The following is a 27,680-nucleotide window of genomic DNA, read 5'->3' as shown; positions in this document are numbered from 1 at the left end:
ATACAAGTCTATTAATGAAACATGTTTGTATTTAACATTAAGGAACAGTATAAGAAGGATAAGTAAAGTTACTGTTTTAAAATACTGGTTGTTAAAGCTGATGAAGTCAAAGTGATGAAGGAATTGTTGGAATGAAGCCCGACCTACATGTATTTAACCTCCACTTCAGTTCAGGGAGCCAAGGGGTTAAGCCTTAAGAGAGTTTATGTAAGAGTTTGTACAGGTGACAAAGGATTCTGTACCAAAGAGATCGTTAAATATGATGCACGTATAATCTGTCATCTTGTATTCTGTCATGGAAATATCCTTGCAAATGCCTCCGATGTTATACGAACAGGTGTTATTTAAGTGTTGAACAAATTAAATAAACATGCAGTGGCACACTTCTCATTTTTTATTGTCTCTTGTGTACGCTTTGGTGACATTCTGTTTTTTTTCTCTACATTGTCAAAAATGAAGCAGCTCTGACTCACATTGTCTATAGAAAAGTCTCTTACTTCTTGTCCCTTACAGAGGGTTTAACAGAAGAATTACATTAAGTCCTAAACATTACATTTTCAGTTGATAAGACAAGGAAAGAAATTGGTAGTGAAGTAACACTAAAACTACATAATCGTGAATTGGAGAGTATAACATTTGTGGTTTGACGAAAGTGTCACTTGGGCTAGGAAGTGAATGGGGGGCAGATAGAACTGCTTTGAAAGCCATATAGAGTGAATGAATTCATCTATATTAAAATATGGTGTATGGAGCAGCAGCACGCACATCTCTCAACATTTGTATAATATTCAATATCAGGCAAAGAGATTATGTACTGGTGCCTTTAAAACAAGCCCAACGGCTGCATTACAGGTGGAAAAGGGAGAAATGCCGCTATAATGAAGAAGAACTCAGTTAGCATTGAGTTATTGTGCTAATCTACAAGGCATCCAACACAGGAAACTCTAAAACCTTGCTGGGAAAAGGAGAGGAGGGAGACAAGAAGCTTTGGCCTTCAGTCCAACAGTTCCATTACCAGCAAAAGCACCGTGCATACTTCCTGAAGCAACAGTAGACTTTGCATTATTGAAAAAAGAAGAACAAGATTAGAGCGGTATTTTTAATTTGCATACAATACAGGCACATAATGACAGTTACCACAGTTATGTCCAGATTGATTTGGACACACTGGGCTTAAAGGTATGCTACTAAAAGTAGGAAAACATGATACTGGCAAATGCTAGTATAGTGGACAAGAGGAAACAGTATAACATGCTATTGTACGCTGTCAGAAGTATGAACAAGAACGAAGGTAGCTAATTGGAAACCTCTTTTCACCGCATTCTGCACATTGCATGAAGCTTCCAGGACTGTCAGCTCCCACTCTGGCGGGACTACTCAAAATGCATCGCATCATCATGTTAACTCAGTCAGTTCCCAGATGTTATCTACTGCAGGTAGTTATTACTTAAGTCGGGCATATTTAGATCTCCTTGGTGTACAACCACAATTCTTTCGTTTCAGAGTAGCCTTCTTCTCCCCCTTCTTTTCTCCCCCTTTTCTTCTCTCCCTTCTTCTCTCCCTCTTCTCCGCCCTCTTCTTCGCCCTCTTCTTCGCCCTCTTCTTTGCCTCCCCCTTCTTCACCCCCTTCTTCAACATCAAGGTCCTCAAAATATTCAGCGTATATATTAGTGTTCTCCTGCTTAGAAGTTCAGCAAAAATCCGGCATCGTCGACGCTTCAAGCCCAATGTTTTGAGAAGTTTGTCGTTTTCCATCGGCCATTTGCCCCTGGCTCCAATCGGGAAGCCAAAGACTTCGACCTCTGTCACCGGAGGTCTGCTCTGTTTGATTACAGTGGTCAAGGGGCGGTACTTTCTCTCTTTCTCACGCCGTGCTTTCCCGAGGGAGTAGATTTTGGACCTTATCGTAACGTCCACAATGAGCACCTTCCTGGCCTTTGAGCAGATTAAGTCTGGAGTTAGGGTCTTCCCGGAGGGCATTCTACAGCGTTTCTCTCTCTCCACTCTCCAGCCGTTGCGCTTAGCTTCTGTTACGAGGATGTCACACACCTTGTTGTGTCTTTGGATCTGACTAAATTGACTGCTAGGCGCATGTTTCAGGACAGGCCGACAGTTCCGACAGAGGACATCGCTGGAGGACGCCTTCCCTCTTCCTAGCAGTTCCCGGGTTGGATATACACTTGCCATTAGCTGCAGAGCTGCCGCGTACTGGCCTGGTGAAAGCCTCTCCGAAGGTAAGTCGAGGAGCCAGCTGTTGATAATTCTATCAGCCTCGAACTCGCGCATGCCCTCCCCTTGAATCTTCATATGTGCCCATCTGTCGAACTCAACCTGGCGCCAGTCATACGGGACTATGCACTTCCGTAGCGTCATCGAACTGGGGGTCGGTACCTCGTCTGCTGCTCCCATCCCGGGGGAGTCTTGTTCCGGCTTACATCCCTGACTTTCATCCCCCGTGAGGGTGCCTAGGTCAGGAATTTTGCCCGGTGACCCGCACGCTCTCAGCCAGGCCTTTTTAAACGCTGAGTGACTTATTGTTCGATGAGTGACCCATCTGACTATTTCCTCCGGGGAGTGAAACAGTCCGTGGATCCTCCGGGCCTGTATGAACGGGACAGTTATTGCCAACTTAGGGAGACCCAGACCGCCGCTGGATAACCTGGAGTATAGTAGTCCGTCGGTTGTACAAGTCGGCAGATGGAGCCAGCTCTTTACTGCCTGCTTGATGTGGCCGTCCATTTCTCTCAGGGCCTTCGTAGATAGCATGCATTGATCGGCGACAAAGATCACCCTCGGTATTACATAGTCACGCAACAAGATCACCTTACCTACCGGGTCAAACGGTGACCGCCCGATTGCCTTGGTCCATTGCTGGATCTTAGCAACCACATCTCCACAACACAGTCCCTTCTCTGGGTTCACCCAGACTCCCAGGTAACCGACCGACTGGTCCGCTCTCACTAGGTGGATCGGCTTTTTATTGATGGCCCACGAGTTGCAGTGATTTACCTTACACGTATTACCGGCCATCTCTGTGAAGAACCCATGGCACTTACTTGGCTGGATGCTCATGCCTGTAAGCTTGCAGAATGTTTCAAGAATGGCTATGTTTGTGAGCATATCGTCCCAAGAGCTACTCAGCATCACCAGGTTGTCTGCAAATGCTAGCGCAGTAATGGACTTCCCATCAACGGCAAAGCCCCGGCCCTCACGTTCAAGTGTCTGTATCAGTGGATCCAGAGTTAGGTTAGAGAGGAGAGGAGACATGGAGTCACCCTGCTTCCCTCTCAACTTCATGCCGATGTTTCTCGTTTCCCCTAGAAGGTGTCGCACTTTGGTTGTACATGCCTCATAAGAGTTTCTGAAATGCTCCAGCATGCGATGGTCTAACTCCTTTTGTTCCAGTGCCTTCAGGAGGTGCTCGTCTGAAAAGGCATCGGAGGCCTTTGCAAAGTCGATAAACACTACCGCTAGGGAGCACCTTTCTGACTTACTCAGCCTCATAACTCCACCCAGAATCATAATGTTCTCCGAGCAGCCAGGGGAGGCAATGAACTCCTCTTCTTCACTTGTGAGGCCTACAGCACTCTCAATTACCTGCTTTTAGACAAAAATATAAGGGTGACATATTAAAGCTCAGAATAAATGTCTTTAAACTAATTCAAATTAATTCACATTTGTGTTGGACTTAAATGAGACTTGCCTTCACTTTGGTCTTCTTCACAGATGGCGGGGCTCCAACAATTGCAGCACTTTCCTTGGTGTGATCGGCTTCATGCGCTGCGCCGTTGCCATTGACACTAGAGCTACAAAGAAAAGTACAAAATACATCATACACATCTGAATTGCTGTACTTGAGACAAACCCAAAGAAGTGTGTAAAGAATTGTACTTGGTCAGATAGGTACAGTGACTTCAAAGGTGATGCTGCTGTTCACAAAGTTGTGATGATACTGTGTCTCTGTCAGTTCCTCCTACCTGTTAGTATTCTGCCCCAGGCTTTGCACCTGATCAGCTAGATATTTCGGCAGCTCACAGGACGCCTCATTGGTCTGAGTGTTCCTGTAGAAGTAGCAGCCAAAGATCTCATCCCACATCTTCTGCCAGTGTCCCATCCCTACACCCACTGCAAAAAAAACAAAACCATGAGATACTTGGAAACAGTTCAAAGCAGATTTTAGGTGATATATTGCTCACAATCCTTATGTTCTGCTATACTAAAAGCTGGCTGATAGAGTTCAATATCAAGGCAGTTCATTTGTCAACCAAATGTGTAACCTAGCAGTATTGATAAGTTGTATTACAAAGAATAATTGATTAGTATTAAATGTATTATTACCCGCAGCGCTGTAACGAAGTCTGAAAAATAAAACTCCTAAAACTTTCCACGAAATCTGTCTGTTTGAGTTTATAGAGGAAGATCTTAAGTATCAAGCACTAACTTTTATTCTTAAAGACTACTTTATTACTCTTACTTTATTACAAACAAAAACATATTAGTGTGGATGTAGCCTGAGTTGGCACGCTCACGCTACACGATAGCTTCTGGTCGATCCGTTAGCGTTAACTTAACTTAAACAAACCGGTTTCATGAGCAAACATACTGCTATCATCAAGGGTAAATGCTAGCTATTTTTGGTGATGATGTATTTTTGCAGCCAATGTTGACTAATTTGGCAGCTACGTTTAGTTAAGTTAATCGATTTTTAAAAGATGGCCACATGCTTCACACCTCCAGCATTTAGCATTGAGCTAACAAGCCACTGAGATAACATTAAGAAATACCATCGGACCCCGGGGGGTCTTCTTCTCTCTCTTCGACATTTCCACCCAGAATCATAAGGTTCTCCGAGCAGCCAGGGGAGGCAATGAACTCCCTCTCCTCTTCTTCACTTGTGAGGCCTACAGCACTCTCAATTACCTGCTTTAAGACAAAAACATAAGGGTGACACATTAAAGCTCAGAATAAATGTCTCATCTCATCTCATCTCATCTTCACCCGCTTATCCGAGATTGGGTCGCAGGGGCAACAGCTCCAGCAGGGGACCCCAAACTTCCCTTTCCCTAGCCACCTCAGCCAGCTCTGACTGGGGGATCCCGAGGCGCTCCCAGGCCAGTTTGGAGATATAGTCCCTCCACCTGGTCCTGGGCCTCCCTCGGGGTCTCCTCCCAGCTGGTCGTGCCTGGAACACCTCCCTAGGGAGGCGCCCAGGTGGCATCATTACCAGATGCCCGAACCACCTCAACTGGCTCCTTTCCACGCAAAGAAGCAGCGGCTCTACTCCGAGATTTCGGCCGCTTGTACCCGCGATCTAATTCTTTCGGTCATGACCCAGTCCACATGACCATAGGTGAGGGTAGGAACGAAGATTGCCCGGTAGATAGAGAGCTTTGCCTTGCGGCTCAGCTCTCTTTTCGTCACAACGGTGCAATAGAGCGACTGCAATACCGCCCCAGCTGCTTCGATTCTCCGCCCAATCTCACGTTCCATTGTTCACTCACTCGCGAACAAGACCCCGAGGTACTTGAACTCGTTCACTTGGGGTAAGGACTCATTCCCTACCCGGAGTGGGCAATCCACCGGTTTCCTGCTGAGAACCATGGCCTCAGATTTAGAGGTGCTGATCCTCATCCCAACCGCTTCACACTCGGCTGCGAACCGATCCAGTGAGTGCTGGAGGTCACAGCCCGATGAAGACATCAGGACCACATCATCTGCAAACAGCAGCGATGCAATCCTCAGTCCACCGAACTGTAAACACTCCTCCCCACGACTACGCCTCGATATCCTGTCCATGAATACCACAAAAAGGATTGGTGACAAAGCGCAGCCCTGGCGGAGGCCAACCCTCACGGGAAACAAGTCTGACTTACTGCTGAGAACCCGGACACAGCTCTCGCTTTGGGCGTACAGGGATTGGATGGCCCCCAGAAGTGGCCCCCTCACCCCATACTCCCGCAGCACCTCCCACAGTATCTCCCGGGGGACCCGGTCATACGCCTTCTCCAGGTCCACAAAACACATGTAGACCGGATGGGCGTATTCCCAAGCCCCCTCCAGGATCCTTGCGAGAGTGAAGAGCTGGTCCGTTGTTCCACGGCCAGGACGGAATCCGCATTGTTCCTCTTCAATCTGAGGTTCGACTATCGGCCGAACCCACCTTTCCAGCACCTTGGAGTAGACTTTACCAGGGAGGCTGAGTAGTGTGATACCGCGGTAATTGGCACACACCCTCTGGTCCCCCTTTTTGAACAGGGGAACCACTACCCCGGTCTGCCACTCCCTAGGCGCTGTACCAGACCTCCACACAATGTTGAAGAGACGTGTCATCCAAGACAGTCCCTCCACACCCAGTGCCTTCAGCATTTCTGGACGGATCTCATCAATCCCTGGGGCTTTGCCACTGTGGAGTTGTTTGACTACCTCAGTGACTTCCACCAGGGAAATTGATGATGCTCCCCCATCAGCCTCCAGCTCTGCCTCTACCATAGAGGGCGTATTAGTCGGATTCAGGAGTTCCTCAAAGTGCTCCTTCCACCGCCCGATTACCCCCTCAGTTGAAGTCAACAGAGTCCCATCCTTACTGTATACAGCTTGGATGTTTCCCCGTTTCCCCCTCCTGAGGTTCTGGATGGTTTTCCAGAAACACCTTGGTGCCGACCGAAAGTCCTTCTCCATGGCTACTCCGAACTCCTCCCACACCCGCTGCTTTGCCTCCTTCACGGCAGCGGCTGTAGCCCTTCGGGTCTGTCGGTACCTTGCAACTGCCTCAGGAGTCCTCCGGGATAACATATCCCGGAAGGCCTCTTTCTTCAGTCGGACGGCTTCCCTGACCACCGGTGTCCACCACGGTGTTCGAGGGATACCGCCCCTTGAGGCACCTAAGACCTTGAGACCACAGCTCACCGCCGTAGCTTTGGCAATAGAAGCTTTGAACATCGTCCATTCCTGTTTGATGCCCCCAACCTCCACAGGGATGCTAGAAAAGCTCCGCAGGAGGTGTGAGTTGAAGATCTCCCGGACAGGGGCCTCCTCCAGACGTTCCCAGTTTGCCCGCACTACCCGTTTGGGCTTACCAGGTCTGTCCAGAGTTTTCCCCCCACCCTCTGACCCAACTCACAACCAGATGGTGATCAGTTGACAGCTCCACCCCTCTCTTCACCCGAGTGTCCAAAACATACGGCCTCAGATCCGATGATACGATAACAAAATCGATCATCAACCTTCGGCTTAGGGTGCTCTGGTACCACGTACACTTATGAACATCCTTATGCTTGAACATGGTGTTCGTTATGGACAATCCATGACTAGCACAAAAGTCCAACAACAAACGACCGCTCAGATTTAGATCAGGGAGGCCGTTCCTCCCAATCACGCCTCTCCAGGTATCCCCATCGTTGCCCACGTGCGCGTTGAAATCCCCCAGCAGAACTATGGAGTCCCCCACTGGAGCCCCATACAGGACTCCAGTCAGAGTCTCTAAGAAGGCCAAATACTCTGAAATGTTGTTTGGTGCATATGCACAGACAACAGTCAGAGTTTTCCCCCCCATAACCCGCAGGCGTAGGGAGGACCCGCTCATCCACCGGAGTAAACTCTGACGCAACGGCACTCAGCCGGGGATTTGTGAGTATCCCCACACCCGCCTGGCGCCTCACACCCTGGGCAACTCCAGAGAAGAAAAGAGTCCAACCCCTATCCAGGAGTACGGTTCCAGAACCGATGCAGTGCGTAGAGGTAAGCCCCACCAGATCTAACTGGTAGCGCTCCACCTCCCGCACAAGCTCCAGCTCCTTCCCCCACAGAGAGGTGACGTTCCACGTCCGCAGAGCCAGCCTTTGCCGCCCGGGTCTGGTCCGTCGAGGTCCCTGGCCTTCACTGCCACCCATGGGGCAGCGCACCCGACCCCAGCGGTTCCTCCCGCAGATGGTGAGCCCACAAGATGGAGAGGAGGGGGGTGCCACGTTGCTGCTTCGGGCTGTGCCCGGCCGGGCTCCGTGGCAAACCCGGCCACCAGGCGCTCGCTGTCGGGCCCTCTGACTGGGCCTGGCTCCAGACGTGGGCCCCGGGCTTCCTCCGGGCAGAGTCTCCTCAACTCTTCTTAGTTTTTTCATTGGGGTTTTTGAATAAATGTCTTTAAACTAATTCAAATTAATTCACATTTGTGTTGGACTTAAATGAGACTTGCCTTCACTTTGGTCTTCTTCACAGATGGCGGGGCTGCAACAATTGCAGCACTTTCCTTGGTGTGATCGGCTTCATGCGCTGTGCCTTTGCCATTGACATGAGAGCTACAAAGAAAAATACATCATACACGTCTGAATTGCTGTACTTGAGACAAACCCAAAGAAATGTACTTGAGGTCAAATAGGTACAGTGACTTCAAAGATGAAGCTGCTGTTCACAAAGTTGTGACGATACTGTGTCTCTGTCAGTTCCTCCTACCTGTTAGAATTCTGCCCCAGGCTTTGCACCTGATCAGCTAGACATTGTGGCAGCTCACAGGACACCTCATGGGTCTGAATGTTCCTGTAGTAGTAGCAGCCAAAGTTCTCATCCCACACCTTCTGCCAGTCTCCCATCTCTACACCCACTGCAAAAAAAACAAAACATGAGATACTTGGAAACAGATCAATGCAGATTTTAGGTGATATATTGCACACAATCCTTATGTTCTGCTATACTAAAAGCTGGCTGATAGAGTTCAATATCAAGGCAGTTCATTTGTCAACCAAAGGTGTAACCTTGATTGCTTGATTGTAAAATTAATTAACATTAAATGTAATATATTATTATAAAAATATATATCATTATATGAATGGATTGTTTTTCTTCCAGGTACACCAGCAGCTTTAATGCCAAAGCAAAAAAATATAAATAAGTACTGCTTCCTTAGGTTATGGAGACAACCATAATTAATATGATATTGCTCCGTTATAAAACATGAGGTGGTGATTGCATCAATTTCCTGTGGTGTAAAAAAAGGCAAAAGGAATTTACAGTTTTTGAGAAACTATGTTTTTAGGCCTTAGAATGAACCACACTCTTCTAAACACTCGTCTGTAGAAAATAATTAGATTTATTAATGAAAAACTAGGCCCAGGTTAGATGCCTTCACAAAATAGATTGTAAATTGGGAAAACCAAAACCTGCAGTCTACTTTGTACTTGTTTGCCACCTATAATATTGGATTAGCCTGAAGATCGAGTTACAGTCTCTCCTTTTAGTTTATAACTACATACTGTGCTGTCCAATTGCTCAACTTGAATACTTACAATGTTCTTCAAAAAAAAAAAAAAAGGCAACAAGTATCGTTTTTATTTTTGCATAGTCAGCTGTCCTCCCACTTAGGCCATGTCCACACTGCTACGTTTCCGTTTGAAAACGCATATGTTTTGGTACGTTTACACTGAGCGTCCACACTACGCAGGAGTTTTCGAGCACCGGAAACGAATACGTTTGGAAACGCTCCCGAGGACGGATAAGTTTGAAAACTCCGGGGTTGCCTCTTAGTGTGGACGCTCGTAAACGCATACGTTTAGAAACGATGACGTAGACACACGCGTTCGCTACCTGATTGGTTCCTTTTAAATAAGTAACAATCTACTTCCTGTTTACATCGGCACCCACCCGCATGCCCAGTGTACGTGAATAGTCACGTGATATTCGTTTTCAGGTGTGTTAGTCTGGACGGAGATCATTTCGAAAACGTATTATGCTGCGTTCACACCAAACGTGGCACGATTTAGTGTGAACGCAGCATTAGTGTGGATGTAGCCTTAGCTTAGCACGCTACACGATAGCTTCTGGTCGATCCGTTAGCGTTAGCTTAACTTAAAGAAAACCGGTTTTGTTTCATGAGCTAGCATACTGCCATCATTAAGCGTAAACGTTAGCTATTTTTGGTGATGATGTATTTTTGCAGCTAATGTTAACTAATTTGGCAGCTACATTTAGTTAAGTTAATCAATTTTTAAAAGATGGCCACATGCTTCACACCTCCAGCATTTAGCATTGAGCTAACAAGCCTCTGAGATAACATTAAGAAATACCATCGGATCCTGAGGGGTCTTCTTCTCTCTCTTCGACATTCCCACCCAGAACCATAAGGTTCTCCGAGCAGCCAGGGGAGGCAGTGAACTCCCTCTCCTCTTCTTCACTTGTGACGCCTACAGCACTCTCAATTACCTGCTTTTAGACAAAAACACAAGAGTGACATATTAAAGCTCAGAATAAATGTCTTTAAACTAATTCAAATTAATTCACATTTGTGTTGGACTTAAATGAGACTTGCCTTCACTTTGGTCTTCTTCACAGATGGTGGGGCTGCAACAATTGCAGCACTTTCCTTGGTATGATAGGCTTCATGCGCTGTGCCGTTGCCATTGACACTAGAGCTACAAAGAAAAATATATCATACACGTCTGAATTGCTGTACTTGAGACAAACCCAAAGAATTGTACTTGAGGTCAGACAGGTACAGTGACTTCAAAGATGATGCTGCTGTTCACAAAGTTGTGATGATACTGTGTCTCTGTCAGTTCCTCCTACCTGTTAGTATTCTGCCCCAGGCTTTGCACCTGATCAGCTAGACATTGCGGCATCTCACAGGACACCTCATAGGTCTGAGTGTTCCTGTAGTAGTAGCAGCCAAAGTTCTCATCCCACACCTTCTGCCAGTCTCCCATCTCTACACCCACTGCAAAAAAAACAAAACATGAGATACTTGGAAACAGATCAAAGCAGATTTTAGGTGATATATTGCTCACAATCCTTATGTTCTGCTATACTAAAAGCTGGCTGATAGATTTCAATATCAAGGCAGTTCATTTGTCAACCAAATGTGTAACCTAGCATTATTGATAAGTTGTATTACTGAAAAATAAAACTCCTAAAACTTTCCACGAAATCTGTCTGTTTGAGTTTATAGAGGAAGATCTTAAGTATCAAGCACTAACTTTTATTCTTAAAGACTACTTTATTACTCTGTTGTATTTTTCTGTTGTTTTTTTTAAACTAAGCAACCAATCTAATTCCTGTTTACATCGGCACCCACCCGCATGCCCAGTGTACGTAAATAGTCACGTGATATTCATTTTCAGGCGTGTTAGTCTGGACGGAGATCATTCAGAAAACGATGCTGAAACGCTGTGTGGACGGAGGTCGTTTTTATTTACAAACAAAAACATATTAGTGTGGATGTAGCCTGAGTTGGCATGCTCACGCTACACGATAGCTTCTGGTCGATCCGTTAGCGTTAGCTTAACTTAAACAAACCGGTTTCATGAGCAAACATACTGCCATCATTAAGCGTAAACGTTAGCTATTTTTGGTGATGATGTATTTTTGCAGCTAATGTTAACTAATTTGGCAGCTACATGTAGTTAAGTTAATCGATTTTTAAAAGATGGCCACATGCTTCACACCTCCAGCATTTAGCATTCAGCTAACGAGCCACTGAGATAACATTAAGAAATACCATCGGATCCCGAGGGGTCTTCTTCTTTCTCTTCGACATTCCCACCCAGAACCATAAGGTTCTCCGAGCAGCCAGGGGAGGCAGTGAACTCCCTCTCCTCTTCTTCACTTGTGACGCCTACAGCACTCTCAATTACCTGCTTTTAGACAAAAACACAAGAGTGACATATTAAAGCTCAGAATAAATGTCTTTAAACTAATTCAAATTAATTCACATTTGTGTTGGACTTAAATGAGACTTGCCTTCACTTTGGTCTTCTTCACAGATGGTGGGGCTGCAACAATTGCAGCACTTTCCTTGGTATGATAGGCTTCATGCGCTGTGCCGTTGCCATTGACACTAGAGCTACAAAGAAAAATATATCATACACGTCTGAATTGCTGTACTTGAGACAAACCCAAAGAATTGTACTTGAGGTCAGACAGGTACAGTGACTTCAAAGATGATGCTGCTGTTCACAAAGTTGTGATGATACTGTGTCTCTGTCAGTTCCTCCTACCTGTTAGTATTCTGCCCCAGGCTTTGCACCTGATCAGCTCGACATTGCGGCATCTCACAGGACACCTCATAGGTCTGAGTGTTCCTGTAGTAGTAGCAGCCAAAGTTCTCATCCCACACCTTCTGCCAGTCTCCCATCTCTACACCCACTGCAAAAAAACCAACCATGAGATACTTAGAAACAGATCAAAGCAGATTTTAGGTGATATATTGCACACAATCCTTATGTTCTGCTATACTAAAAGCTGACTGATAGATTTCAATATCAAGGCAGTTCATTTGTCAACCAAATGTGTAACCTAGCAGTAGTGATAAGTTATATTACAAAGAATAATTGATTAAATGTATTATTATAATAATATTAGTGCTGGGCAAGTTAAGGCGTTATCGCCTTCATTAATTAACGCCGACAATTATTTCATCGCACATTAACGCATTTAAAAAAAAAAAAAAATGCAATACACACTGTTGATGCCAGCAAATCACCCAAACAAACGGTGGAGGGGGGCTTCGGCAGACTACGTTGGATGCAGCGTGTGGGAGAAGTATAGATAAACAAAAGCAAGATAAGCTAACAAATGCCACAGCAAAGTGGAAAGCTACAAACTGCAGGCTGATTAGTATTGTGGAAGATGTCGGTCTGAGGAACGTTCTTTGGATCGCAATGAATGACGGCACGTATGAGCCTCTCAAGACTCACCATCACAAGAAGAATACATGAGTTGTATGAGAAGGAGAGGACTACAAAAGCGAAGGCGTTACAACGTGCACCAGCTGTTGCTCTCACTGGAGACTACTGGACATCTCTGGGTAACCATAATTACCTCGGAGTTACAGTGCACTATATTGATGAACAGTGGGAGCTGCAGTCACATGCTCTGACTGTCATGAAAACAGAAGACAGACATTTTGCTGAAACGTGAGCGGAACATTTTATTGATGTTGCACAGCAGTGAAACGTTTCAAATACAGTCAGCACACATAGCACAGATAGTGCAAGAAATATAACTGCTACAGTGTAAAGGGAATACTGCTGTTAAAAGCACCTTATTTGTTTAAAGTGTTTGCAAACCAAATGTTATTGCACTTTTGTTCATATAGCAGTACTTTTCAAAAAAAGTGCGCAATACACTTCTTTTGAAATAATTATTGAACTTTGCACATAACAATGTGACTAATCGCGATTAATTGCAGAAAAGTATGCAATTAATCGCGATTAAAAATTGTAATTGTTGCCCAGCACTAAATAATATATATCATTATATGAATAGATTGTTTTTCTTCTAGGTACACCAGCAGCTTTAATGCCAAAGCAAAACAATATAAATAAATACTGCTTCCTTGAGTTATGGAGACAACCATAATTAATATGATATTGCTCCATTATAAAACATGAGGTGGTGATTGCATCAATTTCCTGTGGTGGAAAAAATGGCAAAAGGAATTTATATATTTTTGAGAAACTATGTTTTCAGGCCTTAGAATGAACCACACTCTTCTAAACACTCGTCTGTAGAAAATAATTAGATTTATTAATGAAAAACTAGGCCCAGGTTAGATGCCTTCACAAAATAGATTGTAAATTGGGAAAACCAAAACCTGCAGTCTACTTTGTACTTGTTTGCCACCTATAATATTGGATTAGCCTAAAGATCGAGTTACAGTCTCTCCTTTTAGTTTATAACTACATACTGTGCTGTCCAATTGCTCAATTTGAATACTTACAATGTTCTTTAAAAAAAAAAAAAAAAGGCAACAAGTATCGTTTTTATTTTTGCATAATCAGCTGTCCTCCCACTTAGGCCATGTCCACACTGCTACGTTTCCGTTTGAAAACGCATATGTTTTGGTACGTTTACACTGAGCGTCCAAACTACGCAGGAGTTTTCGAGCACCGGAAACAAATACGTTTGGAAACGCTCCTGAGGACAGATATGTTTGAAAACTCCGGGGTTGCCTCTTAGTGTGGACGCTCGTAAACGCATACGTTTAGAAACGATGACGTAGACACACGCGTTCGCTACCTGATTGGTTCCTTTTAAATAAGTAACAATCTACTTCCTGTTTACATCGGCACCCACCCGCATGCCCAGTGTACGTGAATAGTCACGTGATATTCGTTTTCAGGTGTGTTAGTCTGGACGGAGAACATTTCGAAAACGTATTATGCTGCGTTCACACCACACGTGGCACGATTTAGTGTGAGCGCAGCATTAGTGTGGATGTAGCCTTAGCTTAGCATGCTACACGATAGCTTCTGGTCGATCTGTTAGCGTTAGCTTAACTTAAAGAAAACCAGTTTTGTTTCATGAGCTAGCATACTGCCATCATTAAGCGTAAATGCTAGCTATTTTGGGGGATCATGTATTTTTGCACCTAATGTTAACTAATTTGGCAGCTACATTTAGTTAAGTTAATCGATTTTTAAAAGATGGCCACATGCTTCACACCTCCAGCATTTAGCATTCAGCTAACGAGCCACTAAGATAACATTAAGAAATACCATCGGATCCCGAGGGGTCTTCTTCTCTCTCTTCGACATTCCCACCCAGAACCATAAGGTTCTCCGAGCAGCCAGGGGAGGCAATGAACTCCCTCTCCTCTTCTTCACTTGTGAGGCCTACAGCACTCTCAATTACCTGCTTTAAGACAAAAACATAAGGGTGTGAAGCGTGAGCGGCGCCTGCCCCGTTTCTAGGCGGGGAAGTCGTTCGCACCTAACACGGTGGTCACTCCGTCGGCTGTCCCACCTGCAAGGATATACGTTCCTTTTTGAGGTGCTGGAACAATACCTTCGGCCTTTTATCTCACCCCGTAGCTAAATCGTTAGGATTTCGGATTAATTGTCTTCTTGAAATTCTTTTACGGCAAATGCCCTAGGCGTTCTCAATGGGATGCAACCCTAGCACCCTGTATGTAATAGTTATGTACTTCGTCTGTACTTTACTATTGCCTATTGTGAACATTCTCACCATTTTATGACTAACACTGCCAAGTCTTCACTCAGGGTACTTACCTTAAGCTTCTCTGCATGCTTCAGTCGTCACTTCTGATCACACCATCAACGGACAGGGGAAGAGAGTTAAATTGTTTTAAAGTACCAGAATACGTTGTTTGGTTTCAGTCTCTTACAAAATGTAAGGCCGGATTTTTATTTAGGTTTTTCTCACAACAATCTCAAGTCAATGAAACAGTTTCTGTGATACAAGAAATAAGTCTAATACTCCTTCTATACGGAGTTTTCCTCTTTATCAGTTCTCACTGATTTTGCTATGAGGAATAATCCAGTCACTTTCTAAGGGGGTAAGACCCCTAAGTCCAGTTGGGGGAAAAAAGCCCAAACTCACAGATTCTCTGCTCCTTTTTATGCTGCTAAAAAGCTCCACCTCCTTCAGGCTAATGAGTAACTCACACACAAGTCCTCCCCTCTTTTAGAGCTAACACAGAATGTAACTGGTTTGATCCTGTTCACAAGAGGAAGCATACGTTTTAGAGTGACTATTCTAATAAAGACACATATACGGTTTATATGGTTCATCACATCTATCAAAAAGTAAAGCAAGTTATAAGTTTAATCATTTCTATCAAAAAGTAAAAAGGTTTATAGGTTCAATGGTTATACGTTGATTCAAAAGGTTACAGGTTATAACAGTTATACTTTTATACTTTCATACTTTTCTACGATCTCTCAACAGGTGACATATTAAAGCTCAGAATAAATGTCTTTAAACTAATTCACATTTGTGTTGGACTTAAATGAGACTTGCCTTCACTTTGGTCTTCTTCACAGATGGCGGTGCTGCAACAATTGCAGCACTTTCCTTGGTGTGATCGGCTTCATGCGCTGTGCCGTTGCCATTGACACTAGAGCTACAAAGAAAAGTACAAAATACATCATACACGTCTGAATTGCTGTACTTAAGATAAAAAATTGTACTTGAGGTCAGACAGGTACAGTGACTTCAAAAATGAAGCTGCTGTTCACAAAGTTGTGAAGATACTGTGTCTCTGTCAGTTCCTCATACCTGTAAGTATTCTGTTCCAGGCTTTGCACCTGATCAGCTAGACATTGTGGCAGCTCACAGGACACCTCATAGGTCTGAGTGTTCCAGTAGTAGTAGCAGCCAAAGTTCTCATCCCACACCTTCTGCCAGTCTCCCATCTCTACACCCACTGCAAAAAAAACAAAAAACATGAGATACTTGGAAACAGATCAAAGCAGATTTTAGGTGATATATTGCTCACAATCCTTATGTTCTGCTATACTAAAAGCTGGCTAATAGATTTCAACATCAAGGCAGTTCATTTTTCAAACAAATGTGTAACCTAGCAGTATTAACAAGTTGTATTACAAAGAATAATTGATTAGTATTAAATGTATTATTACCTGCAACGAAGTCTGAAAAATAAAACTCCTAAAACTTTCCACGAAATCTGTCTGTTTGAGTTTATAGAGGAAGATCTTAAGTATCAAGCACTCACTTTTATTCTTAAAGACTACTTTATTACTCTGTCGTATTTTTCAGTTGTTTTTTTTAACTAAGAAACCAATCTACTTCCTGTTTACATCGGCACCCACCCGCATGCCCATTGTACGTAAAAAGTCACGTGATATTCATTTTCAGGCGTGTTAGTCTGGACGGAGATCATTCAGAAAACGATGCTGAAACGCTGTGTGGACGGAGGTCGATTTTATTTAAAAACAAAAACATATTAGTGTGGATGTAGCCTGAGTTGGCATGCTCACGCTACACGATAGCTTCTGGTCGATCCGTTAGCGTTAACTTAACTTAAAGAAAACCGGTGTTGTTTCAAGAGCAAACATACTGCCATCATTAAGGGTAAACGTTAGCTATTTTAGTGATGATGTATTTTTGCACCTAACGTTAACTAATTTGGCAGCTAAATTTAGTTAAGTTAATCGATTTTTTAATAGATGACCACATGCTTCACACCTCCAGCATTCGGGTAGCAAGCCACTGAGATAACATTAAGAAATACCATCGGATCCCGAGGGGTCTTCTTCCCTCTCTCTCCGACATTCCCACCACGGAGCCCGGAAGAGTGAAGGTGAAAGCTGGAGGATCATTTTCCGACCGACCGCTCCTCCTGTGAGGCGATTTTTCTTACCCATCGCTGTCCGTCAGTCTGGGACCCTGCACCCACCCCTGGCGTTGTTGTTGTGGTTCTGCTGCTGCTTCTTCTTCGTCTTCTTCAAGTTTAATTGGCGGGTCGCAACCAACTTGAATAGGTGCATACCGCCACCTACTGTACCGGAGTGTGCTGTTTCAGGGTAAAAGTTTCATCACTGTTCTAAAATTTAAAATAAATAAAAAAAATAATAAAAATAACAACCTAACCATCACCTGCTACCAACTAAATCCTACAGTCTAATCCCGTTTCTTTAAAAAATCGCAACAGTGTCCTGCAGCACTCACGCTATTCTTCGTCCGCTGCAAGGACTCCCTCCAAACTCCACCTCCGTCCCAACTGACACATTTGTTGCTTCAAGATGTTCCTTTCTGAATTGCATCTTCGACAGTTTAAGAAAACATGCTCCACATCTTCAGCAACATTACAAATAGTGCACTTATCTGAGTCCTCTTTTGCCATTAAATACAGAGTTGAGTTAAGTCCTGTATGTCCGAATCTAACCTTGATAATATGACCTATCCTCTTCTATACTTCCCTTTGTATGTCTTCACATTTATGGATTTCTGAATGTTAGAATAATGTCTTCCTTTGTTGTCGTTGTCCCACTTCTTCTGCCATAAATCCCGTACTGCCTCTGTTATTAATTATGTAGTTTCCCCCTTTCCAAAAGGAATATTCAATATCTCCTCTTCTTTTAGTTTTAGTGCTCTCTTTGCAATCATATCTGCTCTCTCATTGGCCTCCACACCTACATGAGCAGGAACCCAGCAAAATTGAACATTTATTCCTAGTCTTTGAAATCTCAACATTATCAGAGATAATTCAATCAATAAATCCTGTCTTATTGTTTGTTTTGACTTTAGGCTGTTTAAAGCTGCAGCAGAATCTGAACAGATGACCACTCTCTCAGGCCTGACACTAAATTCTGGTATGAATACCCCTGATCCTACGCATCCACTCCCGTTGTCTTTAGACCCATCTGTATAAATATGCAGAAAGTTTTAATAATTATTGTTGATGTATACTTGAGTCTGATATCCAATGTCATTCAAGTTTCTTTCCATTCATTTTTGCTTTCATGAGTGTTAAATCCACATTGTAAACTGGCAATATCCAATTCATAGTAAAGAAACTGCAGAGAGACATTTTGAAGGTAGAAGAGGTCATATTAACGGGGTTTTACATTTTCAGTAGATAAGACAAAGACAGGGAAACAAATTGGTCGTGAAGTAAAACTAATAATCATGAATTGGAGAGAGTTGTAATACAAGTAGACAGTAACTCTTTATTACCAGTTCATACATCAGTGGACAGGATTCTGATTTTGAATGTAGCCGCCAAATACTTGGAACAGAATTTATAGCTTTTGGATTTCCAAGAATGTTTCACACCCTTTTAACGGATACAGATAAATAAACCTCGAGATACTTTTTCACAGAGTCTCCTTCAGAGCAATTCGATTTGGAAAATGTGCCCAAAATGGTGTCTTTGTTTTTAGTAGCTTACTGTTAAACTTGTGTCCAGCCTGAGGGACACACGGAATGTGACGTTCTGTCTCAGTTTAAAGGGTGATTTTACAGCCGTGGCATACTTGGTTAAAGCTGCAATGCTTTTACAAAGTAGGTTTTCTATTTCTTTCCATTCAATATCTGTTACAGTGCAGTGTTGGGAAAATGTTTTTTATTTTTTCAACAAACGCACCAAGATATTTTTGATCGGTCTTTTAAGTAATATAAGTCTATTAACGAAACATGTTTGTATTTAACATTAAGGAACAGTATAAGAAGGATAAGTAAAGTTAGTGTTTTAAAATACTGGTTGTTAAAGCTGATAAAGTTAAAGTGATGAAGGAATTGTTGGAATTAAGCCCGACCTGCATGTATTTAACCTCCACTAAATTAATTAAATCCATATTGGAATATGGTTGTGTGGTGTATGGATCAGCAGCAAGCACATCTTTAGAAAAACTGTATAATATTCAATATCAGGCAATGAGATTATGCACCGGTGCCTTTAAAACAAGCCCAACGGCTGCATTACAGGTGGAAATGGAAATGCCGCTATAATGAAGAAGAATTCAGTTAGCATTGAGTTATTGTGCTAATCTACAAAGCATCCAACACAGGAAACTCTAAAACCTTGCTGGGAAAAGGAGAGGAGGGAGACAAGAAGCTTTGGATGGACAGTAGCACAGAAAGCAACAGACGTTAACATAGCTAAATTAAACTTCAGTCCAACAGTTCCATTACCAGCAGTAGCACCGTGCATACTTCCTGATACAACAGTAGACTTTGCATTATTAAAAAAGAAGAACGAGCATGGAGCGGGTAAATGAGAAGAAACAGTGATATCAAGACTTTGATTTAGTCACATGGGCTAAACAGTACGCTACTAAAAGTATAGGAAAACATGATACAGGCTAGTACAGTGGACAAGAGGAAACAGTATGACATGTTATTGTACGCTGTCAGAAATATGAGCAATAACGAAGGCAGCCAATTGGAAACCTCAGCAAGATAAAAGTACATTTTGATATAATAGATATTCTGCAGAAGAACTCAAGAAGTAAGTGTTATCAAGTACTATTTATGTATCTAAGACTAACTACTATTATTGAAAAATATGAGCCCGTTTTTTATGTATTTGTATTTGTATAAATTAAATAATGTCAGTACTATTAACATCCTGATCCACACTCCATACCAGCTGGTGGCGTTAATGCGCCGATTCGTTGTTTGCCAACCGCCAATGAACTTTGAAGAAGAAGAAGAAGACGAAGAAGAAGAAGAAGAAGACGAACAAGCTTAGGCAGAGTTAAGTCAGGTAGACACCATCACCGTCCAACCTTTAGGAGCTAGCGTTAATAATATTTAGATTTATTTCGAGCAGGCTTATACCACGTTAACTTGAGGACCGAACTGACCGCAACTAACGGTGTCTTAAGAACAAGCTCAGACCTCAGCTAGCTAGTTGAATGACTATGTACTAGTGGAATAGACAGGCTAACGTTCAGCATGAGAGGGCGAAGATAAGCAATTCCACAGTTTCGAAGGGGAGCCGCCCACTGATGTATGAACACAAGGAGCCACCACGGGGGCAGCAGTATAAGGGGGCCGAAGGAGGAACAGCTGACCAAACCAGGACCAGAAGAAAGTCCGGATCAGACCCGACCATCGTGAGTACGATGGGAGCGGTTCTACACTGGCTCCACGATGTGGCATCGGTGACTCTCCTCAAGGCACGGCGGACTTTATTTCAGGCTGCCATCCTGTTCTGTGTCCTGCTGCTGCTGCTGTGGGTGTCCATCTTTCTCTATGGAAGCTTCTATTACTCCTACATGCCCACCGTGAGCTTCTCCACCCCTGTGCACTTCTACTACAACTCCGACTGTGACGCCTCAGAGTCAGTGCTGTGTTCGTTCCCCACGGCCAACATCTCTTTCATGAAGAACGACAGGGACCAAGTGATGGCTTACGGTCAGCCGTATCGAGTGTCTTTGGAGTTGGAGATGCCAGAGTCTCCGGTGAATGCAAACCTGGGTATGTTCATGTGCAAGATGTCTTGTTACACCAAGGGTGGGAAGACCGTCTCGTCAGTGGGCCGATCTACAATGCTGCATTACCGCTCCAGCCTTCTGCAGAGCCTGAGCACTTTACTCTTCTCTCCTTTCTATGTGACTGGGATGGCCGAACAGAAGCAGCTCATAGAAGTCGAGTTCTTCTCAGACTACAAGACCAATGCTTTTCAACCCTCTGTCGGCGCAGTCATCGAGATCCTGTCCAAACGAGTGCAGATCTACTCGTCTCAACTCCGTATCCACGCTTACTTCACTGGCGTGCGATATGTTCTGTTCAACTTCCCCCTGACATCCGCAGTTGTCGGCGTCGCCACCAACTTTGCCTTCCTCAGTGCCATTGTGCTGTTAAGCTACCTGCAGTTCATATGGGGCGGCATCTGGCCTCCGGACCAAGTTCGAGTCAAGGTTATGATGGGGGATAACACCCGCATCCAGCAGAGGAGAGAGGAGGCAAGGAAGCGCATGGAGAAGGAAAACTCGCAGAAGGACCTCGGGGCTCCTCAAGTCATCGGGTCTGTGAACGAGGCATCTGATTTCCAGGGAAATGACTCGGTGGCAGGGACGGCGTCAAAGAGGCCCTCCGAAGTCACGGATGCCTCTGGGGATGAAGTGGCTGATGCCACGGAGGAAGAGTCTCCTGACTCCAAGGGGCCCGAGGAGGAAGACAGCTCTGATGTGTTGGGTGGATCTCAACAGGGTGAGACAACACTCCGACAGAGACCTGGGCCGTGGATGAGCCTGTGAAAACCATGCCACTGCACACAACAAAAGCACTTATATGTATGCTCAATGTTAACGAAAATATATTACATGCTTTGTTTTAGCTAACAAACTACTGCGTGTTGTCCTCGACCTAATTCTAACTTTCTGCATATTGTCTACAGCACTTCTACTTGTGTTTTACCATCTGAGTTTTGATATTGCGCGCATCAAGAGAGACTACATTCCAGCTTTGGCTTGTCCAACAGATTATAGTCTTACCATTCAGGTGTTCGCCAGCATTTTAACACGCCCGTTAAAAGTCAGGTAAACTGCAAGGTTGCTTTTTCTCATATCACGGCCAGCCTTCAATAGCTGAATGCACAAATCGTGACATTTTCCCCATGATAATACAAGTAGACAGTAGCTCTTTATTACCAGTTCATACATCAGTGGACAGGATTCTGATTTTGAATGTAGCCGATACTTGGAACGTAATTTATATAGTTTTTTGGATTTCCAAGTATGTTTCACACCCTGTTAATGGATACAGATAAATAAACCTCGAGATACTTTTTCACAGAGTCTCCTTCAGAGCAATTCGATTTGGAAAATGTGCCCAAAATGGTGTCTTTGTTTTTAGTAGCTTACTGTTAAACTTGTGTCCAGTCTGAGGGACACAAGGAATTTGTTGCATTTCTGTTACTTTTGCATTCAGAGACGTTCTGTCTCAGTTTAAAGGGTGATTTTACAGCCGTGGCATACTTGGTTAAAGCTGCAATGCTTTTACATAGTAGGTTTTCATTCCATCATCACTATTTCTTTGTATTCAATATCTGTTACAGTGCAGTTTAAACACTGCAATTTAATGTCGGGAAAATTGTATTTATTTATTTTTTTCAACAAATGCACCAAGATATTTTTGATTGGTATTTTAAGTAATACAAGTCTATTAATGAAACATGTTTGTATTTAACATTTAGGAACAGTATAAGAAGGATAAGTAAAGTTACTGTTTTAAAATACTGGTTGTTAAAGCTGATGAAGTCAAAGTGATGAAGGAATTGTTGGAATTAAGCCCGACCTGCATGTATTTAACCTCCACTTCAGTTCAGGGAGCCAAGGGGTTAAGCCTTAAGAGAGTTTATGTAAGAGTTTGTACAGGTGACAAAGGATTCTGTACCAAAGAGATCGTTAAATATGATGCACGTATAATCTGTCATCTTGTATTCTGTCATGGAAATATCCTTGCAAATGCCTCCGATGTTATACGAACAGGTGTTATTTATGTGTTGAACAAATTAAATAAACATGCAGTGGCACACTTCTCATTTTTCATCGTCTCTTGTGTACGCTTTGGTGACATTCTGGGTTTTTTCTACATTGACATCGCTGTGAAAATTGAAGCAGCTCTAACTCACAATATTTTTTGTCGATAGAACTTCCTTCTTGCCATTCAAAGAGGGTTCAACAAACCTGAGAACTTGTATGTTAGAATGTTTTGTTTAACACAAAGTAAAGATTAATTTTTATCTCTTTATGTGCAAATTTGATATTGGTCATGCGGAACAAGCAGGGCTTTTTACTCATATTTCATATTGATAAAATATACGTTATGAATAAAATCAGAAAGCATTCTTAAAACAGACAGCTATCCAATATGATATGTCCATTATTACACCTGATTGTTGTAATATTTTGTACATTTACAGAGATGAATACAAACCTCATCTATTATCTCAAAATGATCATTGTTGAAAATACGATAATATATTTAACAGATTTATTTTTCTAAACAAGCTTTCACTTTAGTTTAAGACATTACTCTTTTTAAATACTTGAATGTGATGAAGCTTTTGTACCTTTTTGATATTCCGATACAATCCTTGACTTTTATTTGGACAAATCTTGTCAAAAAATGACAAAAGGATTCATGAGCCTCAGACAATGGTGACGTTAAACACACCGGACCAACATAGTTTTTGCATTTACTGTGCCCTTTGCTGCAGACGGCTTATTGTAGAACAAGAGGGGCCGTGCTGTAAAACGCCCTGTTAGTGACGTTTTGGGATTTCAGCGTGTATAAGAGCCGAGATGTTTATCTTTGACACGCACTGTACTGCATTTGAAGGATGAAACAGAATGACGTCTGTATGTGTTCGTAGGATCTCTGAGAGTTACATAAACGCACAATAAAGTCTGTCTTTTTAATACAGTAGTTCAGTGTGTTCACAATCATCACATTTCCAGTTAGAAGACTGGTATGCAGATCATTTTAACCCCTTTACCTACGCTTTGCTAAAAAGGATTCAAAATGCCTCAAAAGATACAGTGTGGAACAACATTTTATCTTGTTTACAGAACGTTTTCCTGGTACGCTGAGGAACTGGAAAACTGCATTTAAGATCTGTTTCGAATCCAAACCTTATAGCGGTGATATTAAGGCCCATTAGCAGCCTCTATTCAAAGCCACAGCCCCAATCTATCTGATGAATTATGCATTGGTCTGGATAAGGAGTGCACTAATTGATTCAAACCATCCATCACTTGTATTAAAAACCTCACTGTACTTAGCCTCAGCAGGTACAGATATTATCTCAGACTCTGCTTGAACAAGAATCTGTGTAATGATCCTTTTCTTTTTCTCAATCCCTGCTATACTGACCAACTCCATATAGTCAATGCATACACACCACTAATATGTGTCAAGTAGAAATACATGCACTGTTTTCCTCGCCCAGGTGTCCTACAACCTGTAATGTAAAGATAGTTTATGTCTTGTACCATAATTTAAAATAGTTTAAGACATTTAGACTGACCGAAAATGTGATGTTGGTAAAGATTTTTTAGCAATTTACAACATCACTGTTGCTGCAGCTAATCATTTGAAATCATATATAGAGTTTTACTAATTCAAATAAGACACTTAACATTTCATACAGTAGAAATAACCAATCATGTTAAACACTTTTTTATTTCTGGTTTCAACTGTCCCCTTTCACACGTTTTTGTACAACTTGTACAACAACTTGGCTTTGCCGTATATGGACCAAATGCCATCCGCCTGATGTACAACACACCACTCGGCTTTAAGTGCTCCACTTGAACGTCGTCCTGCACTGACTGGCCTCTCACAGGCTGGAGGTCACTTTGTTCCTTGACCCTAAATGCTGTGCTCCTCCTCGGGGTTTACCTCCGTGACCTCCGCTGCAGTCTCACTTGCTGCTTTAGACCCATCATCTTCCGGCACTTCATCTGGGCAGTCCGCCCACCGCCCGACTCTTCTGACTTCCTCGCCCACTACCGGGGCATTAACACAGGGGTTGTGGTCATAGATGACAAGTTTCAACCCCTGCAGGTGAGACAGGCTGGGGAAGTAGCGTATTTTGTTCCGATCCACATCAATGACAGCTAAAAAGTGCATTTCCAGCAACACTGGTGGGAACGCTGCCAGTTGGTTCCCAGCAAGCCAGATACTTCGAAGCTCTTCCAGGCCTCTTAGCTCTGTTGGTAAACTCTGTATCTGGTTATAACCAAGGTGCAGGGTCTTTAGATTAGGTAGCTCACAAACCACCTGTGGGAAAACAGTGAAGCAATTAGTCTCCAGCCACAGCGTATTTAGTTCCTTGAGCTCCCTCAGTTCTCTGGGGAGGCTGTAAAGCTTGTTGTTACCCAGGTAAAGGATGCTGAGCTGGGGCAATCTGCAAACAGCTGCAGGGAGCTCTTCAAAGCAGTTAAAGTCAAGGGCTAAGAGCTGCAGCTTCTTCAGGCCCTGCAGTTCAGCCGGTAAGCTGCTGAGGTTGTTGTCACTCAGGTAGAGCTTCACCAGCTCATCGAAGACACAGGCAGCAACAGGCAGCCGACGCAACTGCCGGCTGCTCAGGTCCAGGGTCCGATCAAGCGGCATTTCCTTCAGGTCCCCCACGAGAAAGCGTTGACAGCGTTCTGAGGGAATGAAGGCAACGACGCCTCGCATGGCATTACCCATCGTGCCCAGCGTCTGATACACCACTGGTCCTCCACATCAACTGAGTGCCAGACAAGGGTTGCACTGAAGTAGGCTGTTGGCGTCTTCAAGTAAATTTCATGGCATCCCATTAATGCTCCACCAAAGCCCCTCTGGAGTTATTGATCTTGAGAAAAAAACAAACAAGTTTGCAACAATGTAATGCGTCTTTGTAACACCGCATCAGCATATGAAGCTGCATGTAGCAGCAATAACAGGATTATGATGCTGAATTACACCCTTTCATGTGATCAACACCGTGGAAACAACAATGAAAATAAGGATCACCACGAGAAAACAGAAAACATAATAAGCGTAAAGATAATAATAATTGAAAATTGAAAACACTCCTACCTTTTCATGTTTTCCTCTTGATGTCCATGACTCTCAGCTTCTCCTTCAGTAAGACATTTGTTTATCCAACTTAATGGACTGTAAACGCATTGTATTCCCTGGGCAGATATTCCCCAGTGCAGTCCTCTCACCATCTCTCAGTGGCTCTGAGTTTTGCCCTGCCTTTCATGGAGATAGCAACAGCTAGCTACTCTCTCCTCCCTATTTGTGCCTAATGACTTTCCCCCCTTCTTCTCTGAGATGACAGAGGTGGGAGAGAGAGAGAGAGACAGGGAGGGGCAGGGTGCAAAGCTGAAGAAGTGCCTTGTGATGAAAGAGCAACGATGGTCATTTACATCCTGTTTTAATCCGCCCAGACGCAATTCTGGGTCTGTGCCACCGGGTCAGTCAAGTGGGCCTGTACTGTGGAATAATCTCAAGAATTTGCCAGTGTGCGCAGGGAGACCAGCGGCGGAGTTTGCATGTATTTATAGTTCTGACTCAGATTGTAGTTATAAATTTAGTGTTTTTGCTGGGAGGGGAAATTAAGTTACAGGAAAAGTTACAGAAAAACTAAGAGGTTTACTGAAGTTTGGTGGAGGGTGCATGGCTCTTTTGAAAGGACCACTTTTTAACTGTGTGGTTAATCATTGTAGAGTCAAGTCTTTAGTGCATAACCATTCTAAAAACCCTCCAAATGCAGGTGCTTTTGGTTTTCCATATTGTTTTAAAAGCGGAATATCATTTCCTATTTGTCTTTCTTGGGGGACGTATACTCCTGAAGTGTCTGAGGTGTGATTTGCCTGTGCTATCCCGCATACTTTCATTAGGGGTATTTTTCACAACGATACAACTGAGAAGGAATTTCATTTTCCTTATCAGAAGGGATAATGTTTGCCCCTTGTCTGTTTTCACTCACTGACAGAACATTTTTAGCACTTGTCCTTCTCCTTATCCACTGCCTGGGGGGGGGGGGGGGGGGGGGGCTACAACCCTGTAGAACCATGTGACTGCCACCATAGACCCTGTTCATGGCAGACACAGGAGTAATTAATTGTCCTATTAGGTGATTACTGGAGCACTGAATGTGCTGATGTTATCATCTCTGACCTGCTTTACCTGCAATGACAAGTCAAAATGTCTGCTGTCAAAAAGGTCTATAAAAGCTCATTATTTCTTGACAAAAAAACTCAGATGTTTCCAAAGTTAACAAGGAGCTTTCAAGTTCATTCATAATAGTTAGACCTATAGTTAGCCTACTACACTATAGTAGATGCTATCATAACTCCAAACCAAATGTGGTAATTAAAGGACGTAACTAACGTAACTAACAATTTAATTATTTTTTCTGTGTGGTAGCATTATTCAAATCAGATAAAGAATATGCAACATGTAAGCTGAAGGTTATAAAACTACATTATTATCATAATTCAGAGCCCCTCTTCAAGGCAGGACCTCAAGATCAGTATAAAGCCTGTATTATGTTAGCAGACATGTGTTTTAGTTGTGCCAACTACCAAACTAATTTGTAATTAATTTAACGCAAACCACTTGATAAGGTGAACCGGGAACTTCAGGGGCCCCAGTGCTGTTTGCCAATTTGCCTGGTTGGTAAGGCCAAGGGAAAACTGTAAAAGCATTACTTTGATGCCAATGTCCCTGTCTTGGGGTACTAAGATAACCATCACTCTGAATATTCTGACATTACCATTAAAAGAGGCATCTGCTGTAGTAACTGCAGCTACAGACAGCAGTGTTTTAATAATGCAAAGACACCGTATGATCACAGGAGGGAGGTAGAGGCTCGACAGTGGTGTCTTTATTAATATTCACTTCAAAATGTACATACTTTTTGTTCTTTGCTGTGTTTTGTGGTGACTGTTCTGCACCCTGGCTGATGGAGTACACTTTCTGTTGCTGACATGTTCTTCAGT

The 27,680-nt window shown here is 43.2% G+C and overlaps 3 protein-coding genes across 12 annotated transcripts; 1 reads left to right on the top strand and 2 right to left on the bottom strand.

Annotated features, from left to right (window-relative positions):
• Positions 1-1,085: 1,085 nt before the first annotated feature.
• LOC137881234 (uncharacterized) lies at positions 1,086-17,167 on the bottom strand. Of its 10 annotated transcripts, none has more exons than XM_068723064.1 (17): positions 16,979-17,152; positions 16,003-16,150; positions 15,745-15,847; positions 14,994-15,026; positions 14,481-14,619; positions 11,979-12,126; positions 11,722-11,824; positions 11,480-11,618; positions 10,552-10,699; positions 10,295-10,397; positions 10,053-10,191; positions 8,446-8,593; positions 8,189-8,291; positions 4,785-4,923; positions 3,978-4,125; positions 3,704-3,806; positions 1,086-3,597 (listed from the first exon to the last, which is right to left on the bottom strand). In XM_068723064.1, the coding sequence occupies exons 5-17, from the start codon at positions 14,533-14,535 to the stop codon at positions 1,444-1,446; spliced, it is 3,630 nt and encodes a 1,209-aa protein (XP_068579165.1). In that variant the 5' UTR covers positions 14,536-14,619; positions 14,994-15,026; positions 15,745-15,847; positions 16,003-16,150; positions 16,979-17,152; the 3' UTR covers positions 1,086-1,443. The 10 variants fall into 10 exon arrangements, with proteins under 10 accessions (XP_068579165.1, XP_068579167.1, XP_068579164.1 ...); XM_068723066.1 differs by having other exon boundaries at positions 14,481-14,616; XM_068723063.1 differs by having other exon boundaries at positions 14,481-14,616; positions 14,994-15,847.
• Positions 17,168-19,848: 2,681 nt separating this feature from the next.
• LOC137881148 (seipin-like) lies at positions 19,849-22,734 on the top strand. The gene has a single exon (XM_068722933.1). It carries the CDS (start codon positions 20,199-20,201, stop codon positions 21,450-21,452), a length of 1,254 nt encoding a protein of 417 aa, XP_068579034.1. The 5' UTR covers positions 19,849-20,198; the 3' UTR covers positions 21,453-22,734.
• Positions 22,735-23,600: 866 nt separating this feature from the next.
• lrrc10 (leucine rich repeat containing 10) lies at positions 23,601-26,028 on the bottom strand. Its single transcript, XM_068722934.1, has 2 exons — positions 25,768-26,028; positions 23,601-25,540 (listed from the first exon to the last, which is right to left on the bottom strand). Exon 2 carries the CDS (start codon positions 25,393-25,395, stop codon positions 24,571-24,573), a length of 825 nt encoding a protein of 274 aa, XP_068579035.1. The 5' UTR covers positions 25,396-25,540; positions 25,768-26,028; the 3' UTR covers positions 23,601-24,570.
• Positions 26,029-27,680: the final 1,652 nt, after the last annotated feature.

The sequence above is a fragment of the Cebidichthys violaceus genome, unplaced genomic scaffold (assembly GCF_023349555.1).
Source record: "Cebidichthys violaceus isolate CVI_PGR_0920_01 unplaced genomic scaffold, fCebVio1.0.p SCAF_3, whole genome shotgun sequence".
NCBI classification, from domain to species: domain Eukaryota; kingdom Metazoa; phylum Chordata; class Actinopteri; order Perciformes; family Stichaeidae; genus Cebidichthys; species Cebidichthys violaceus.
Note: the sequence above shows the minus strand (reverse complement) of the source record. Positions and strands in the feature narration are given on the sequence as shown.

Coding starts and splice junctions, on each gene's coding strand:
- LOC137881234 (XM_068723065.1), bottom strand. CDS start 14,535: ATGGTTCTGGGTGGGAATGTCGAAGAGAGAGAAGAAGACCCCTCGGGA. Junction 8,594..10,052: donor AGACCCCTCAGGATCCGATG/GTATTTCTTAAT, acceptor TTTTTTTTGCAG/TGGGTGTAGAGATGGGAGAC. Junction 3,598..3,703: donor TGAAGAAGACCAAAGTGAAG/GCAAGTCTCATT, acceptor GTCTAAAAGCAG/GTAATTGAGAGTGCTGTAGG.
- lrrc10 (XM_068722934.1), bottom strand. CDS start 25,395: ATGGGTAATGCCATGCGAGGCGTCGTTGCCTTCATTCCCTCAGAACGC.
- LOC137881148 (XM_068722933.1), top strand. CDS start 20,199: ATGTATGAACACAAGGAGCCACCACGGGGGCAGCAGTATAAGGGGGCC.